The 16686-nt window shown below is 41.0% G+C and overlaps 1 protein-coding gene across 1 annotated transcript in view; it reads left to right on the top strand.

The window, feature by feature from the left end:
* The window catches only part of agbl4 (AGBL carboxypeptidase 4), an 855821-nt gene extending 842212 nt beyond the window's left edge, over positions 1-13609 (top strand). The window contains exon 13 of the mRNA XM_072574259.1: positions 9739-13609. Within this exon, the coding sequence (XP_072430360.1) occupies positions 9739-9874 (136 nt within the window). The 3' untranslated portion in view covers positions 9875-13609. The remainder of the gene's footprint in view (positions 1-9738) is intronic.
* Positions 13610-16686: the final 3077 nt, after the last annotated feature.

Here is a 16686-nt window from a genome sequence, read left to right as displayed (position 1 = left end):
TGACTTTGGGGGCTGTTGGCAATTGTTCAGTCAAGAAAGAGGATTGTGGAGAGTCAAAGGAGGTGAAAGTTGGAGAGGGTCAGGTCTGTAGTTATCAGGAATCCAAGGAAGACAGGTTGGGGGCAGGTTGGGGGTGAATATCTAGACTGGAGTGATCCCAGGAGTGTCAGGTCTCTATATGGGACCAGAGGATGCCATGTATCTGAAGGAGTCATTGTGGATGTGATGGGATTAAACATGGGGTGTCAGGTCCAAAGGTGGATTGGGCACTCAGCAGGGTGATGGTTAGCCATGAGTTAGAACAGATTTTAATCCCTCTAACTTGTTCCTGGTTAACTCTTAAAGTAGGTGAGTCAGAACATCGTAAAGTCTCCAACTCTAAATCAGAGCTGGGCACTTGTTCGGAGGTTTCCAGATGTCAAGTAATTGTCCATTGGGAACTTCAACTTCCCAGTCAATTCTCTCTATCAGAAGATCTGGTCCACTATGATTTGTTCAATTAACAATGTTGATTGGCACCAATGTACTACAATCCAAACCAGCCTCATTCATTTGACATGAAGGAAAACTTGATAGTCAATAACTACCAGCTAAACAAATGAAAGCAAACAAATTAATTCCTTATATATTTAATTTAGAAATTCAATCTGATTTCATTCACCAAAACGATATTTGACCCAAAGGATATCATAGCAGCATGAATAAGATGTGTGGCAAGTCTTTTCTAAAATAAAATTATCTGAATGTCTACAACAATATTTCCTTGTAGCAACCAAGGGTTTGGATTCAAGTCTCAGTTATTTAATCAGAGATTAAGTTTAGTGATTTGGGCACTTTCTTTTTCTCTTAGAATTTGGTGAGAATCTTGTTTTGGTTTCTTTCCAATTATTAGTAGTTTCTGATAAAATTATACACTGTACTCCGTTGTATTCACTTGCCATTGAGAGTTATCTATCAATAACTAACTTTTCATAAATTAAGTCTAAAGTCAAAGCACTCAAAAATAAATAATGTGGTTGAGGCTACTAGGTCAGTAATCAAACTTTTCAGAGGTTGTTTGATATTATCGCTATTACCGAACATCACATTTTACTTTCCTATAAATTCTAGGTTATGTTATGTCAGTTATTTTGCACAATTTCCCAAGCAACTTGTTCATAGACAGCTTCTATGAGAGGCTGCTACAAAATTCCATTTCAATAATTATGCTGTCAATTGCAACAGAATCAATATGTCGACTGAATCACCACTTTGCAGTAGAGCACTTTGAATAATGATTTCAATGCTGCTGATGTTTGCTGTACATTCATATTAAAATAATGTGAGCCATTTTCTACATCGTTTTCATCTGACACTATAAAATTATGTTTATGTCTGTTGAATAAACCTTCCTACAAAAAGTAAAGGTCACTGGAAAATCTTTTTCCAGATAGTGAAACTCAAAAACAAAATTATGAACTGATTCAATTGAAATTATTATTTTAAAAGGAACCTGTGAACACATAATTGGCTTAATAATTTAAAGTAGATTTACATCTTAAAAATAATTTAACAGAAGGATTTCATAGGGTCAACACAGAAGATAATTCCAGTGGTTGGAAATCCAAAATAGTTACTAATAAATCCAACCAGGAATTCAGGAGAAACTTCTTTATCCAGAGAAAGATTAGAGTGCAAAATCATTACCACAAGAAGAGGAAGTTATATAAGGTTATTCTGATAGAGTTAGATGAAGGGGAGTCAAGCATAAAATCAGCACTGATCTATTGAGCTGAATGCTCTGCCTCTGTATTGTACATTTTAGGTAACCTTGTATGCTTCAATGTGAAAAAAGGCTAGACTTTAACTAATCACGGTGCCATTTCTTTAGAAAAGTTATGACATACAATTTGCTTTCTTGAAGTTGAACCCAAAATTGACTGTTAGAAAGATATCTGACAATGAGGAAATGTTCTTGAGATTCTTGTATTTCATTGAAAACGATATGAGAATTACTATTCTATTTCAAGGGAAAATAATTTCTTATTTGTGCTAACTGAATTATGGTTCCATGCCCAATAGTCTAAATTGTGCCTCTGGTTGGAAATGACATTGGAAGAAGTGATCACGCATAACTTCTTTGGTGAAGGACATTTAGCAGAAGGTCACTGAAGAATGGTGCTGGATATAGGTCAACCAACAAAGGAGGAGGGGAAAAACAAACAGATAAATTGTCCACTGACGTACAGATTAGACTTGCTTTATAGCAGTGTATCCTTAAAATCTAGCTCTTAATGAGAGTTTCTTGGGGCCAGGCATATCAATATCAAGACAATATCAATTGCACCATAAGAATTGTCCCAATAGATATTTTAGAAAAGTGTATGGTAACATATCTGCCTGTATCATATCATATCTAGCTAATTATCTGTGGTGCATGACAATCAAAAGGGAAATAAGAAAGTTTATAACACAACTTTGACAAAGGAAATCTAAATGAGAAAAATTGGCATTTTTAACAAGCAACAGTCACTTTGTTTTGTCCAACCCGTCCGTGCTGACTAGATATTCCAACCCAATCTAGTCCCACCTGCCAGCACCCAGCCCATATCCCTCCAAACCCTTCCTGTTCATATACCCATCCAAATGCCTCTTAAATGTTGCAATTGTACCAGCCTTCACCACTTCCTCTGGCAGCTCATTCCATACATGTGCCACCCTCTGTGTGAAAAAGTTGCCCCTTAGGTCTCTTTTATACCTTTCCCCTCTCACCCTAAATCTATGCCCTCTAGTTCTGGACTCCCCAAACCCAGGGAAAAAACTTTGTCTATTTATCCTATCCATGCCCCTCATAATTTTGTAAACTTCTATAAGATCACCCCTTAGCCTCTGACGCTCCAGGGAAAACAGCCCTAGCCTATTCAACGTCTTCTGATAGCTCAAAGCCTCCAACCCTGGCAACGTCCTTGTAAATTTTTTCTGAACCCTTTCAAGTTTCACAACATCTTTCCGATAGGAAGGAGACACCAGAATTGCAAGCAATATTCCAACAGTGGCCTAACCAATGTCCTGTACAGCTGCAGCATGACCTCCCAACTCAATACTCTGACCAATAAAGGAAAGCATACCAAACGCCTTCTTCACTGTCCTATCTACCTGCAACTCCACTTTCAAGGAGCTGTGAACCTGCACACCACGGTCTCTTTGTTTAGCTACACTCCCTAGAACCTTACCATTAAGTGTATAAGTCCTAAGATTTGCTTTCCCAAAATGCAGCAACTCGCTTTTATCTGAATTAAACTCCATCTGCCACTTCTCAGCCCATTGGCCCATCTGGTCAATATCTTGTAATCTGAGGTAAATCTCTTTGCTGTCCACTACACCTCCAATTTTGGTGTCATCTGCAAACTTACTAACTGTACCTCTTATACTTGCATCCAAATCATTTATGTAAATGACAAACAGTAGAGGACCCAGCACCAATCCTTGTGGCACTCCACTGGTCACAGGCCTCCAGTCTGAAAAACAGCCCTCCCATCACCACCCCCATCTGTCTTCTACCTTTGAGCCAGTTCTGTATCAAAATGGCTAGTTCTCTCTGTATTCCATGAGATTTAACCTTGCTAATCAGTCTCCCATGGGGGACCTTGTTGAATGCCTTACTGAAGTCCATATAGATCACATCTACTGCTCTGCCCTCATCAATCCTCTTTGTTACTTCCTCAAAAAGCTCAATCAAGTTTGTGAGACATAATGTCCCATGCACAAAGCCATGTTGACTATCCCGAATCAGTCCTTGCCTTTCCAAATACATGTACGTCCTGTCCCTCAAGATTCCCTCCAACAACTTGCCCACCACCGACATCAGCCTCACTGGTCGATAGTTCCCTGGCTTGTCCTTACCACCTTTCTTAAACAGTGGCACCATGTTAGCCAACCTCCAGTCTTCTGGCACCTCGCCTGTGACTATCGATGATACAAATATCTCAGCAAGAGGCCCCGCAATCAATTCTCTAGCTTCCCACAAAGTTCTAGGGTACACCTGATCAAGTCCTGGGGATTTATCCACCTTTATGCGTTTCAAGACATCCAGCATTTCCTCCTCTGTAATATAGACATTTTTCAAGATGTCATCATCTATTTCCCTAGAGTCTATATCTTCCATATCCTTTTTCACAGTAAATAATGCTGCCAAATACTCATTTAGTATCTCCCCCATTTTCTGCAGCTCCACACAAAGGCTGCCTTGCTGATCGTTGAGGGGCCCTATTGTCTCCCTAGTTACCCTTTTGTCCTTAATGTATTTGTAAAAACCCTTTGGATTCTCCTTAATTCTATTTGCCAAGGCTATCTCATGTTCCCTTTTTGCCCTCCTGATTTCCCTCTTAAATATACTCCTACTGCCTTTATACTCTAAGGATTCCCTCGATTTATCCTGTCTATACCTTACATATGTTTCCTTCTTTTTCTTCACCACAATTTCTTTAGTCATCCAGCATTCCCGATACCTACCAGCCTCTCCTTTCACCCGAACAGGAATATACTTTCTCTGGATTCTCGTTATCTCATTTCTGAAGGCTTCCCATTTTCCAGTCATCCCTTTACCTGCGAACATCTGCCCCCGATCAGCTTTTGAAACTACTTGCCTAATACTGTCAAAATTGGCCTTTCTCCAATTTTGAACTTCAACTTTTAGATCTGGTCTATCCTTTTTCATCACTATTTTAAATCTAATAAAATTATGGTCACTGGCCACAAAGTGCTCCCCCATTTACACCTCAGTCACCTGTCCTGCCTTATTTCCCAAGAGTAGGTCAAGTTTTGCACCTTCTCTAGTGGATACATCCACATACTGAATCAGAAAATTTTCTTATCCACACTTAACAAATTCCTCTCCATCTAAACCTTTAACACTATGGCAGTCCCAGTCGATGTTTGGAAAGTTAAAATCCCCGACCATATTCACCTTCTTATTCTTATAGATAGCTGAGATCTCCTTACAAGTTTGTTTCTCAATTTCACTCTGACTATTAGGAGGTATAGTCAATGTAATGTATGTGCGTGTTGCAAGGTACTAACAATTTAGAATTAAGAGGTTTCAAATGAAGCCATCTTTCGATATTGATGGTTCTTTCTTTTACGGAGGGAGGTGTGATGATGCTGCTCCTTTAACAAGGTTATGTTGGACTTAGTTTTTTTCCAGAGAGGTCATAAAAGCCACAGTCTCCAAAAAGTCTAGATTTGGATGGGTTTTAGGGCCAGTTTGAATAGACCTAACAAATGCTGCCTCATGCAACACGCATGAGGAGGGTGTGCCAAGCAGGCTAAGATAAAAGGTAGGGAGGAGGGACTTGGGGGAGGGGCATTGGGAATGCGATAGGTGGAAGGAGGTTAAGGTGAGGGTGATAGGCTGGAGAGGGGGTAGGGGCGGAGAGGTCGGGAAGAAGATTGCAGGTCAAGAAGGTGGTGCTGAGTCTGAGGTTTGGGACTGAGAAAAGGTGGGGGGAGGGGAAATGAGGAAGGTGGAGAAATCTGAGTTCATCCCTTGTGGTTGGAGGGTTCCTAAGCGGAAGACTACGCACTCTTCTTCCAGGTGTCGTGTTGCCATGGTCTGGCGATGGAGGAGGCCAAGGACCTGCATGTCCTTGGTGGAGTGGGAGGGGGAGTTAAAGTGTTCAGCCATGGGGTGGTTGGGTTGGTTGGTGCGGGTGTCCCAGAGGTGTTCTCTGAAATGTTCCGCAAGTAGGCAGCCTGTCTCCCCAATGTATAGGAGGCCACATCGGTGCAGCGGATGCAGTAAATCATGTGTGTGGAGGTGCAGGTGAATTTGTAACGGATATGGAAGGATCCCTTGGGGCCTTGGAGGGAAGTGAGGGGGGAGGTGTGGGTGCAAGTTTTGCATTTCTTGAGGTTGCAGGGGAAGGTGCCGGGAGTGAAGGTTGGGTTGGTGGGGGGTGTGGACCTGATGAGGGAGTAGCAGAGGGAGTGGTCTTTCCGAAACGCTGACAGGGGAGGGGAGGGAAATATATCCTTGGTGGTGGGGTCTGTTTGGAGGTGGTGGAAATGATGGAGGTGGCGGATGCGATGTACCTGGAGTTTGGTGGGGTGGTAGGTGAGGACCAGTGGGGTTCTGTCCTGGTGGCGATTGGAGGGGCGGGGTTCAAGGGTGGAGGAGCGGGAAGTGGAGGAGATGTGGTGGATAGCATCGTCAACCACGTCTGAGGGGAAATTGCGGTCTTTGAAGAAGGAGGCCTTCTGGGTTGTTCAGTATTGGAATTGGTCCTCCTGGGAGCAGATGCGGCAGAGGCTAAGGAATTGGGAATATGGGATGCCGTTTTTACAGGGGGCAGGATGGGAGGAGGTGTAATCTAGGTAGCTGTGGGAGTCGGTCGGTTTATAATAAAAGTCCGTGTTGAGTTGGTCTTCCAAGACAGAAATGGAGAGGTCTAGGAAGGGGAGGGAGGAGTCTGAGACGATCCAGGTAAATTTGAGGTCGGGGTGGAAGGTGTTAGTAAAGTGGATGACTTGTTCAACCTCCTTGTGGGAGCACGAGGCAGCGCCGATACAGTCATCAATGTAGCGGAGGAAAAGGTGGGGGGTGGTGCCAGTGTAGCTGCGGAAGATGGACTGTTCCACATATCCGACGAAGAGGCAGGCATAGCTGGGGCCCATGCAGGTGCCCATGGCTACTCCTTTGGTTTGGAGGAAGTGGGAAGATTGGAAAGAGAAGTTGTTCAGAGTGAGGACCAGTTCAGTCAGTCAAAGGAGGGTGTCAGTGGAAGGGTACTGGTTGGTATAGCGGGAATGAAGAAGCGATGGCTTTGAGGCCTTCGTGATGGGGGATGGAGGTGTATAGGGATTGGATGTCCATGGTGAAGATAAGGCGTTGGGGGCCAGGGAAGCGAAAATCATGGAGAAGGTGGAGGGCATGGGTGGTGTCCTGAACATAGGTGGGGAGTTCTTGGACTAAGGGAGACAGGACTGTGTCAAGGTATGCAGAGATGAGTTTGGTGGGGCAGGAGCAGGCTGAGACAATGCGTCGGTCAGGGCAGTCAGGTTTGTGGATTTTAGGCAGGAGGTAGAAACGGGCGGTGCGGGGTTGTGGGACTATGAGGTTGGAGGCGGTGTATGGGAGATCCCCTGAGGTGATGAGGTTATGGATGGTCTGGGAGATGATGGTTTGGTGGTGGGAGGTGGGGTCATGGTCAAGGGCGCAGTAGGAGGAGGTGTCCGCGAGCTGCCGTTTGGCCTCAGCAATGTTAAGGTCAGTGCGCCAAACTACCACCGTGCCTCCTTTGTCTGCCGGTTTAATACTGAGGTTAGGGTTGGAGCGGAGGGAGTGGAGGGCTGCACGTTGCAAGGGTGAGAGGTTGGAGTGGGTGAGAAGGGTGGACAGGTTGAGGCAGTTAATGTCACGGTGGCAGTTGGCTATGAAGAAATTGAGGGTGGGTAAGAGGCCAGCACGGGGTGTCCAGGTGGATGGGGTGTGTTCGAGGCGGGAGAAGGGGTCGTCAGAGGGTGGGCGAAAATCCTGGTTGGAGAAGTAGGCGCGGTGGCGAAGGCGGCAGAAGAATTGTTCGATGTCTCATCGTGTGTTGAACTCATTAATCCGGGAGTGTAGGGGGATGAAGGTGAGGCCTCTGCTGAGGACTGATCTTTCATCCTCAGAGAGGGGGAGGTCTGGACAGATGGTGAAAATATGGCAGGTCTGGAAGCTAGGACCTGTTGTGGGGCTGGAGCTGGGAGTGAGGGTGGGGTTAGGCGTGGGGGCGGAGATCGGCGTGGGGGGCAGGGTTAGGCGTGGGGGCAGAGATCGCATTGGGAGCGCAGTTAGGCGTGGGGGTCGAGATCGGCATGGAGGCAGAGATCTCCAGCATCTGCAGTGCTCACTTTCTCCCAATGAAAGAGGAGTGGCTAGTTCTCCTTGCTCAACTTTCCTCTGGTTTGGTTTGGGTTTTAGCAGTAGTGTTATAAAGGCTGCTGGACTCAAACAATCAGTCCATGCTTATCTCTCTCTGACTTTTCTCCTGCAACACCCTGGGTTTGATTTTAACTGCTGTGCCAAGGGCTGTTTATGGGGATTGTAAGTATTGGGAACAGAATCATTAAGTTGGGATAATCTGTTGGGTTTCAGATAGGAAAGGTTATTCTATATTACGTTCTCTTTTGTTTATGATTCATTCAGTAATCTTGTAAGTAAATTATTTTTTGTTTAAAACTAAGTGGTTTGACCAGTTGCATCGCTCCTGAAATATCCACTGTCCACCTGCTTAAAATAACTAGCAAAATTAAGGTCTAGACCAGTTCCACCACAGAACACACCAGATGGCCTCCTTCTTTAGAGACCGCAATTTCCCTTCCCACGTAGTTAAAGATGCCCTCCAACACAGCTCGTCCACATTCCGCACCATTGCCCTCAGACCCCACCCCTCCAACCGTAACAAAGACAGAACGCCCCTGGTGCTCACCTTCCACCCTACCAACCTTCGCATAAACCAAATCATCCACCAACATTTCCGCCACCTCCAAAAAGACCCCACCACCAGGGATATATTTCCCTCCTCACCCATTTCCGCCTTCAGCAAAGACCATTCCCTCCGTGACTACCTGGTCAGGTCCACACTCCCCTACAACCCACCCTCCCATCCTGGCACCTTCCCCTGCCACCGCAGGAATTGTAAAACCTGCGCCCACACCTCTTCCCTCACCTCCATCCAAGGTCCTAAAGGAGCCTTTCACATCCATCAAAGTTTTACCTGCACATCCATCAATATCATTTATTTTATCCGTTGCTCCCGATGCAGTCTCCTCTACATTGGGGAGACTGGACGCCTACTAGCAGAGCGCTTTAGGGAACATCTCCGGGACACCCGCACCCAATCAATCACACAGCCCTATGGCCCAACATTTCAACTCCCCCTCCCACTCTGCCGAGGACATGGAGGTCGTGGGCCTCCTTCACCGCCGCTCCCTCACCACCAGATGCCTGGAGGAAGAACGCCTCATCTTCCGCCTCGGAACATTTCAACCCCAGGGAATCAATGTGGACTTCAACAGTTTCCTCATTTCCCCTTCCTCCACCTCACCCTAATTCTAAACTTCCAGCTCAGCACTGTCCCCATGACTTGTCCTACCTGCCTATCTTCTTTTCCACCTATCCCCTCCACCATCCTCCTCCCTGACCTATCACCTTCATCCCCCTCCCCCACTCATCTATTGTACTCTATGCTCTTTTCTCCTCACTCCCACCCTCCTCTAGCTTATCTCTCCACCCTTCAGGCTCTCTGCCTTTATTCCTGATGAAGGGCTTTTGCCCGAAACGTCGATTTTACTGCTCCTCGGATGCTGCCTGAACTGCTAAGCTCTTCCAGCACCACTAATTCAGAATCTGGCTTTCAGCATCTGCAGTCATTGTTTTTACCTTTTACAAAGTTAAGGTCTGGGCTACTTTCTTGAAATGTTTTGAGTGGATCTGGCCTGGTCCATAACACTATTACATATGAACAGTTTCAATGAACCAATTTTGTAATGAATAGGACAAACTTTTGAGCCTAAGTATCTATTGTACCAATTATTTCAGTACACTGTAAAATGAGTTTCTCTGTGGTCTCGTTGAGGTTTTAGAAATATGATATGAAGCATCCTTTTAGTATATCTGTGCAATTGAATTCATTTATCTCGAGGGAAATATCATCAGACTTAAAAGTTTCTTTTGTGATTGATACAATTCTATCTCTTCTTCTTATTTGCTTCCTGCAGTCGAGAAAAATCACCTGGCCTCAGACACACAAACCATCAAAGTAACGAAAACAGCTCAGAAAACAGTAAGACAACAGTCAGTGGAGCCCGAGCGCAAGAAATAACTCGAAAAGATTTTCGGTCCCAGGCATCATAACAACCTTTTAAACAGCTTTAAGAAGAGTATAATGTGGTAAAGTGGGTCCAGATATATCATCAGAAGAGTAGAAATATTTATGTGATCATATTCACTTCCAACTTAAATCCTAATACTTGTGGTTATCAGCATCTTCTTGAAGCTCAAAGGTTTATGTATTGCAGATTTGAAGGTTTGGAGGTTAAATGCACTAAGTATTTAAAAGAGAGAATCTTATGGGTTGCAATGAATCTAAATCTGCACAAGTACCTCTCATCTCTGCATCTCTGTCAAAAGGGAAATTGAACGACAGTTAATGCGTGGAATTAACCTTCCCATGACATGGATTAATATGCAAGAGATGAAAGTGTTTGCCTAAATTACTATATTTAAATTGTTTCCATAGTTAAAATTTTAATTTTTAAAACATTTTTGAAAAAAATTTCTTCTGATACAAAGCTTCATAGAAGATTTTGTTAAACACTTCTGCACATTTTATGTTTCTTTTGACATAGAAGTTCTATAAAACATTTGAACATTTAAACATTTTGAAATAGAGTCTGGTGATGATTTCTTTCTTCTTTAATCCCTCTTTGTAGATTATTTTTTCTCAATAACAGCTCTAAGGCTGAAAATTGTTGACTGTTTTGGTAATGTATTCAAGTACTGGAGAAAGCAGGCAAATGCATTTTTTCAAACTTTACACCTATCACTCTCAGTTATGTGGCAAAAGAGTAGTATTCCTCTTTGGGTTCCTTTGTATTTCCTACCACATGAGAGACAGATCCTCTACTTTCAGACTTTGGAACTCAAAGTCCAGTGCCAACTGAATTAATTATTTTTTTCACTCAGAGGAAAAGCTTTGCCTGCACAAATAGTCCAAATGAACTTCCGAATGAAGCCTCCAGGAGATATGCGTGATGAACCTACCTTTTTTTATGCTCATTATTCATAATGAAATCCTTTGAGTGAATTAACATGTTTCAGAATAAATTAACCTCTAATGTGAAATTTAGAACTATTGGATTCAATATTCCTTCATGTTCTGTGAAACTTACTTGCACGCCTTTATTGAGTTAATTTTGTCAGATTGTGTATATCAAGCACCATATGATAGCAAGGGACTTCACAACAGAGATAGAAGATTTGTCCCATGCATCAATACCGTATTTCTTGAAAATCTGTTAGAGGAGTATTGCTATAAGTTCACATTGAACGTAAGCATCTCAACTTCACAGCAACTTAATAGCTGTGGAAGGTATTGGTAATTAATGCAATAGGTAAAATCCGCTAACTAAGAAAGTTGTAGATTAACTTTTAAAACGGTCATGAATTTGATTCTAAAGGTTACCATTCAAACCATGTTGTACCAATGTGGTTCAGCCCAGAGGAAAGATCTATTAACCACAACATATCTTGCTTGTTTGGAATCCATTACTTGTACAGCATTTAACGTGGGCATTGACAGGATGGCATTGAAATTCATAGACTCCTCAGGTAGCTTATTTTGCATAATCTAAAAAAAATTTGATTTTGTATCTTCAGTTTAATTCCATTTGCTAATGATTTGGTTCCTTAGCGTAAATCCTATGCTGTAAATGTAATAAGCTTTCTGATATAATAAGGCCAATTTTACCTTGGGGTTCCTGGTAGGAAATGGTAGTAATTGCCATTAATGCCCTTATTATCTGAGTCCTACTTTCACCTTGACCACCACCATTTTACCAAGAGCGTACACAATAGGGCAGAAAGTGCATTAAACTATGCAAATAAGTTGCCTGCTTCAATCATAGAACTTTAATTGCAGTTTCCATGTACCAAAGAACAGACATGTGCAATGTTTATTCTGCCCACTTGTATTCGGTGATAAATGGCCTAATCAACAGCTATCCTGGAGGTCACTGACAAAACAGTTCAGGAATTGTATTATTTTCCTTTTGGTGAGGCTAGAATAAGCAGGAATACATTTCCTTGGCCAACAAACAAAAGAATTATTGGTGCAACTACCAAATCATCCAAGGCCAGCCTGGAATACTTCTTCCTCACATGTTTGTCAATCAAATAATGTTGGATTTTCCCATCCACCTGACCTGGCAAGCTTCAGTGGGCCTACTATGTTTTGTGCCTGCAGCTCAATAACAGAATGTAATACCAAAATCACTAAATGATTCCACCTACTTCCATACTGTAGAGATTCTATGACTACAGGCAAGAATTGTTGAATTACAATCTTGACCCTTTGCCTACCTGCTTCTTACTGAAATTAAAATTGGTGCCATTTAATCAATTAATAGGATAGCTTACTTAAATATGTGTTCTGGATCTATTATGCTAAACAGAGCCTATGGGATTAAATTCTGGCACATTTATGGATACCTAGCAATAGAATGCTTGAACTTAGGTCTTATTTTAAACTTCTGATTCTGGAGACATCCACCCCAGACCATTTTTGTCACCTCAGTTTATTGAAAGCAACACAATCCAATGCTTTTGCAGTAGTTTATCTAATTCAAATAGTTGAGAACATTATGAACTTAAAACTCTCAGTAAATATGAATTTTGGACATACTTGAATCCATAGTTTGTCATGCTGAAATGATTAGAAATGTGGGAAAATAGGTATTGTAAACAGCTCTGTGGAATTCAACCTGAATTACAGTTGTTTCCTTTCTTTAATGCTTAATGAGTTTTGAGAAAACAACTTGTGCCAAAAATGGCAATAAAATGTATTTCCAGATCAATGTTAAACAAAACAATTAACATCCTTTTAGATAATTTCTAAGTCAGCTGCTATGAATGCAATCCTCTACTTTTTATTGCGTAAGGAAACAATAGAAAATAAATTGCCTGGATTCTGGAAGTTATTCCATTGCACTATGATTTAGTATATTGAAGTTGAGCTGACTCCTAAATATGACTGTCAAACTGTTTGTACATTAAAATGGTAAATTTGAATTTGTGTTTAATTGGAGGTTATGATTCTTGACAAAATACATGAATTCCCTTAGACCAGCCCAAACACTCTTAAGGTTACATAAAGGAGAGAAATATATTTTTAAAATCTCCGTATGGTATATATTTTAACATAGTAGTTTCCTCCAATCAGTCACCTATGATCTTATTTATATTTGAAGATTTAGGTATGGAAACATGATCCTTTTTAATAGATATAGACAGAAAATTTGTTTTATTTAAGTATTCATAGATTTAATCATTTGTCCAAACCAGGTTGTATCCTCAAACAATTCCAGCATTTGCAGGGTTTCACAGATGCATGCATGATAAATGCCTTTTGCTTCACAAGATTATAATTAATGTAACATTTATATTCAATAAATTGAACCCTTACACTATTGACTGCAAACAGATTGTTGTAGTTGAATGTAGGAGTTTTTTTTGGCCTCTTCATTGTATTTATAATTTTTTTGGAATGACAAAACAATTTTTTGTAAACAAGGAGGCAATACCATTGAAAACATTCATGGGGAACATCATTCACTGTTTAAATGTCATTGCTTTACAATTTGGACCTTTACATTTGCATGTATTTTATTCTAAATGCAGTAGGCTTTTGAAACAAAACTGCGATGTAAAATACTAACACAGAAATGTTGTTGAAAGATGTATGTTCTTTTTGTTGTTTGCAAGTAAAGTTATATATCTGAATGATTAATGTTACTATCTAGTTCACAATTTATCTGTCTTCTAATTTCCACAAATGAATAGAACCTTAATAAAAGCATGTTTGTTTGATAAGATTCTGTGCTGCTTACTTACTAAAGAATGCCTGGTACAAAGCCTGCTGATATATGAATTTTGGAACATCATTGTTTTTTTATATTAGATCTAAAGCCACAGGGACAAACACTGCAATTGCCATTTGACAGTCATTGTATCTTAAGTTTCCTTGGGGAATATTTAATTATATTGTGAACTAACTACTGAGATATATGAGTTAACATATCTTAAAGTGTAAATGATACAAAGCAAATTTTAGAGGTTCAATAATGTTGAAGTAATATAACTTCTCAGGTTGTTGTTTGAGTAAAATGTCTATTCAGCCTGTTTGCACAACAGATCATTATATTTAAATTCAGTTATGCTGTTCTGAATTAATTAATTTCCTAAGAGTTAATAGCTTATAGGTGCAACAGTTGCCATCAATGGGATTATTGCTTGTTCAGCAATATGGTCAAAGAGGAAAATGTACAATTTCTCAAACAATTAATATTGCAAAATTTTTAATTGCATAAATGGACTTAATGATCACCATGGCCCATGAACAAGATATTGCTCCCTTCTGGGTCTAATTATAAAGACTAAGTACCTCATTAAGCAAAATGGTTTTCAAGGCCGATATACCAGAGTAAAACATTATTCTGTTTTTGACTCATTAGCTTCAAAAAAAAGGCACAATCTATAAGTCTGTATATATTTGGTGGTTTATGCATGCATTTTTAAAATAAACAAAATGTTTTTAATGCATTAACGTGGTCAAGAAAAATATTTCAACGAAATAATTTTCACATTTTATTGCTATATTACTCTTGAAGTTTGGTTATTATTACTACAATTAAAAGCAACCATTTATAAGGTTGAAGTCAACTAAGAGACTGTGAGGTCTGCAGATGCTGGATATCAGAGTTGAGAGTGTGTTGCTGGAAAAGCGCAGCAGGTCAGGCAGCATCTGAGGAGCTGGAAAATCGACGTTTTGGGCCGGAGCATCAGGAATGTGACTGGGAGTCTGGGAGCATCAGGAATGTGATTGGGGGTGGAGAGATAAATAGGAGGGGGATGGGGCTGGGGAGAAGATGGCTGAGAATGCAATAGGTGGATGGAGGTGGGGGTAAAGGTGATAGGTTGGAGAGCAGCACTTTAGAAATATCTCCGGGATACCCACACCAACCAACCCAACCGCCCTATGGCTGAACATCTCAACTCCCCCTCCCACTCTGCCAAGGATATGCTGGTCCTGGGACTCCTCCATCGCCACTCCCTTACCACCCGACACCTCGACACCTGGAGGAAGAATGCCTTATCTTATGCCTCGGGACCCTTCAACTCCAGGGTATCAATGTGGACTTCACCAGTTTCCTCATTTCTCCTCCCCCCACCTTACCCCAGTTCCAACCTCCAAGCTCAGCACCGCCTTGATGACCTGTCCCACCTGTCAATCTTCCTTCCCTCCTATCCGCTCCACCCTCCTGTCCGACCTATCACCTTTACCCCCACCTCCATTCACCTATTGCACTGTCAGCTACCTTCTCCCTAGCCCCCCCACCCTCCCCCACCCCCATTTATCTCTCCACCTCCGAGGTTCCCAGCCTCATTCCTGATGAAGGGCTCTGGCCCGAAACATCAATTTACCTGCTCATTGGATGTGCCTGACCTGCTGTGCTTTTCCTGCTACACACTCTCAACACCATTTATAAAGTGTTCAATCTTAATATGATAAAAGATTAATTTTTTTTTAGAAATTCAGCTGCACACCAGCTTCAATAATCTACTCAACTTTTGATTGTGATCAGGTATTCCTGAAAAAGATAACACCACATTTTCTGTCATTAACTATATTTCCTGCAAATAATCTTAATATGTATTCATAAGGCAAATATTTCCCTTTGGTGCAATTTCATAAAGACAGCAAAGGGATTTTTGCCTAAGGCTGTTTTGAGTTGGTGTATTCATGAAAATTTTTATGAGTCATATTAAAACAACTAGCATTAATAAAATGTCAGTGTCGATGGGAGATTGGTGTCAGGACCAGTTGCACTAGAATTCATGATTTCTGTCCTGATGAAAAACGAGAATAGACAGACATAATTTAAAATGCATTGGGATAATTTTCCTTGATGAATCTGAGATCAAAATGTTATTAATATAAGTAAAATAAGTTTTAATTACCAATACAAAGCTATTCAGCCACTAGTTACTATCAAAACAGATGATCTCAAAACAGTGAACTTGCCAAAATCAAGCATTGGAGACCCTGAGAGTGCATGAAATTCTAAGTATAAGGAGTATTTTTATGGTGACAGTATTGAGGTTTATGTATGGTGGCTGGGGTGATGGGGGAAGCTAGCAGAAACTTTCTTCTTTGTTCATTTGCTTCTGTTGATGGTGGTTTAATCTCTAGAACAGAAGATTGAAGGTTTAAATTAAATAATCTAATCTCCAGTACATTGCTGAGAGACGACTGCATTGTTAGAAGTGCTACACTGTCTTTGAATGTGATGTTAAATCATATTATGTGACATCTGTCTGCGTGTTCTGGGGGCTTGGTTTAACATCACATCCAAAGGAATATGTTGTTAATTCAAACATAAATATCTCAACACCAACAAAAATAGATTAACCAGTCATTAATCTCATTACTGCTTTTGGCTCTTTTTGTGGACAAAATAGTTGCCATGTTTATTCATGTTAATCATTGAACTTCAAAATAATTATGTGAAATGTTTTGAGACATTTGTGAATTATGAAATAACCAAATAAATACATGTCCTGTTATATTTTACTAGGCCAAGCTTAACACTGAGTCAGTGAAAATTGAACAATGATACATTCACAAGAAGAGGCATCACTCTTCAAAGCAGAAAACAATAAAACCTCCTGTTGGTTTCTGGTGAAATGCAGGGCAAAATATAAATCAAACAAGACATAGCAGAATCTTGGGTCCAAAAACATAAAGCATCTTGCATCTATTTTTTTGATTAATTTTTTTATAAAGTGCTTACCTTTTCACATATCTTTAATATAGACCCATTTAACTATGATTGCCTTTGTAGGGCAATGATTCTATTGTGTGTGTGTTTTACCCCAACTAAGTTCAT

Source organism: Chiloscyllium punctatum, chromosome 7, assembly GCF_047496795.1.
Source record: "Chiloscyllium punctatum isolate Juve2018m chromosome 7, sChiPun1.3, whole genome shotgun sequence".
Taxonomy (NCBI): Eukaryota; Metazoa; Chordata; class Chondrichthyes; order Orectolobiformes; family Hemiscylliidae; genus Chiloscyllium; species Chiloscyllium punctatum.
This window is presented reverse-complemented; position numbering and strand designations above follow the sequence as displayed.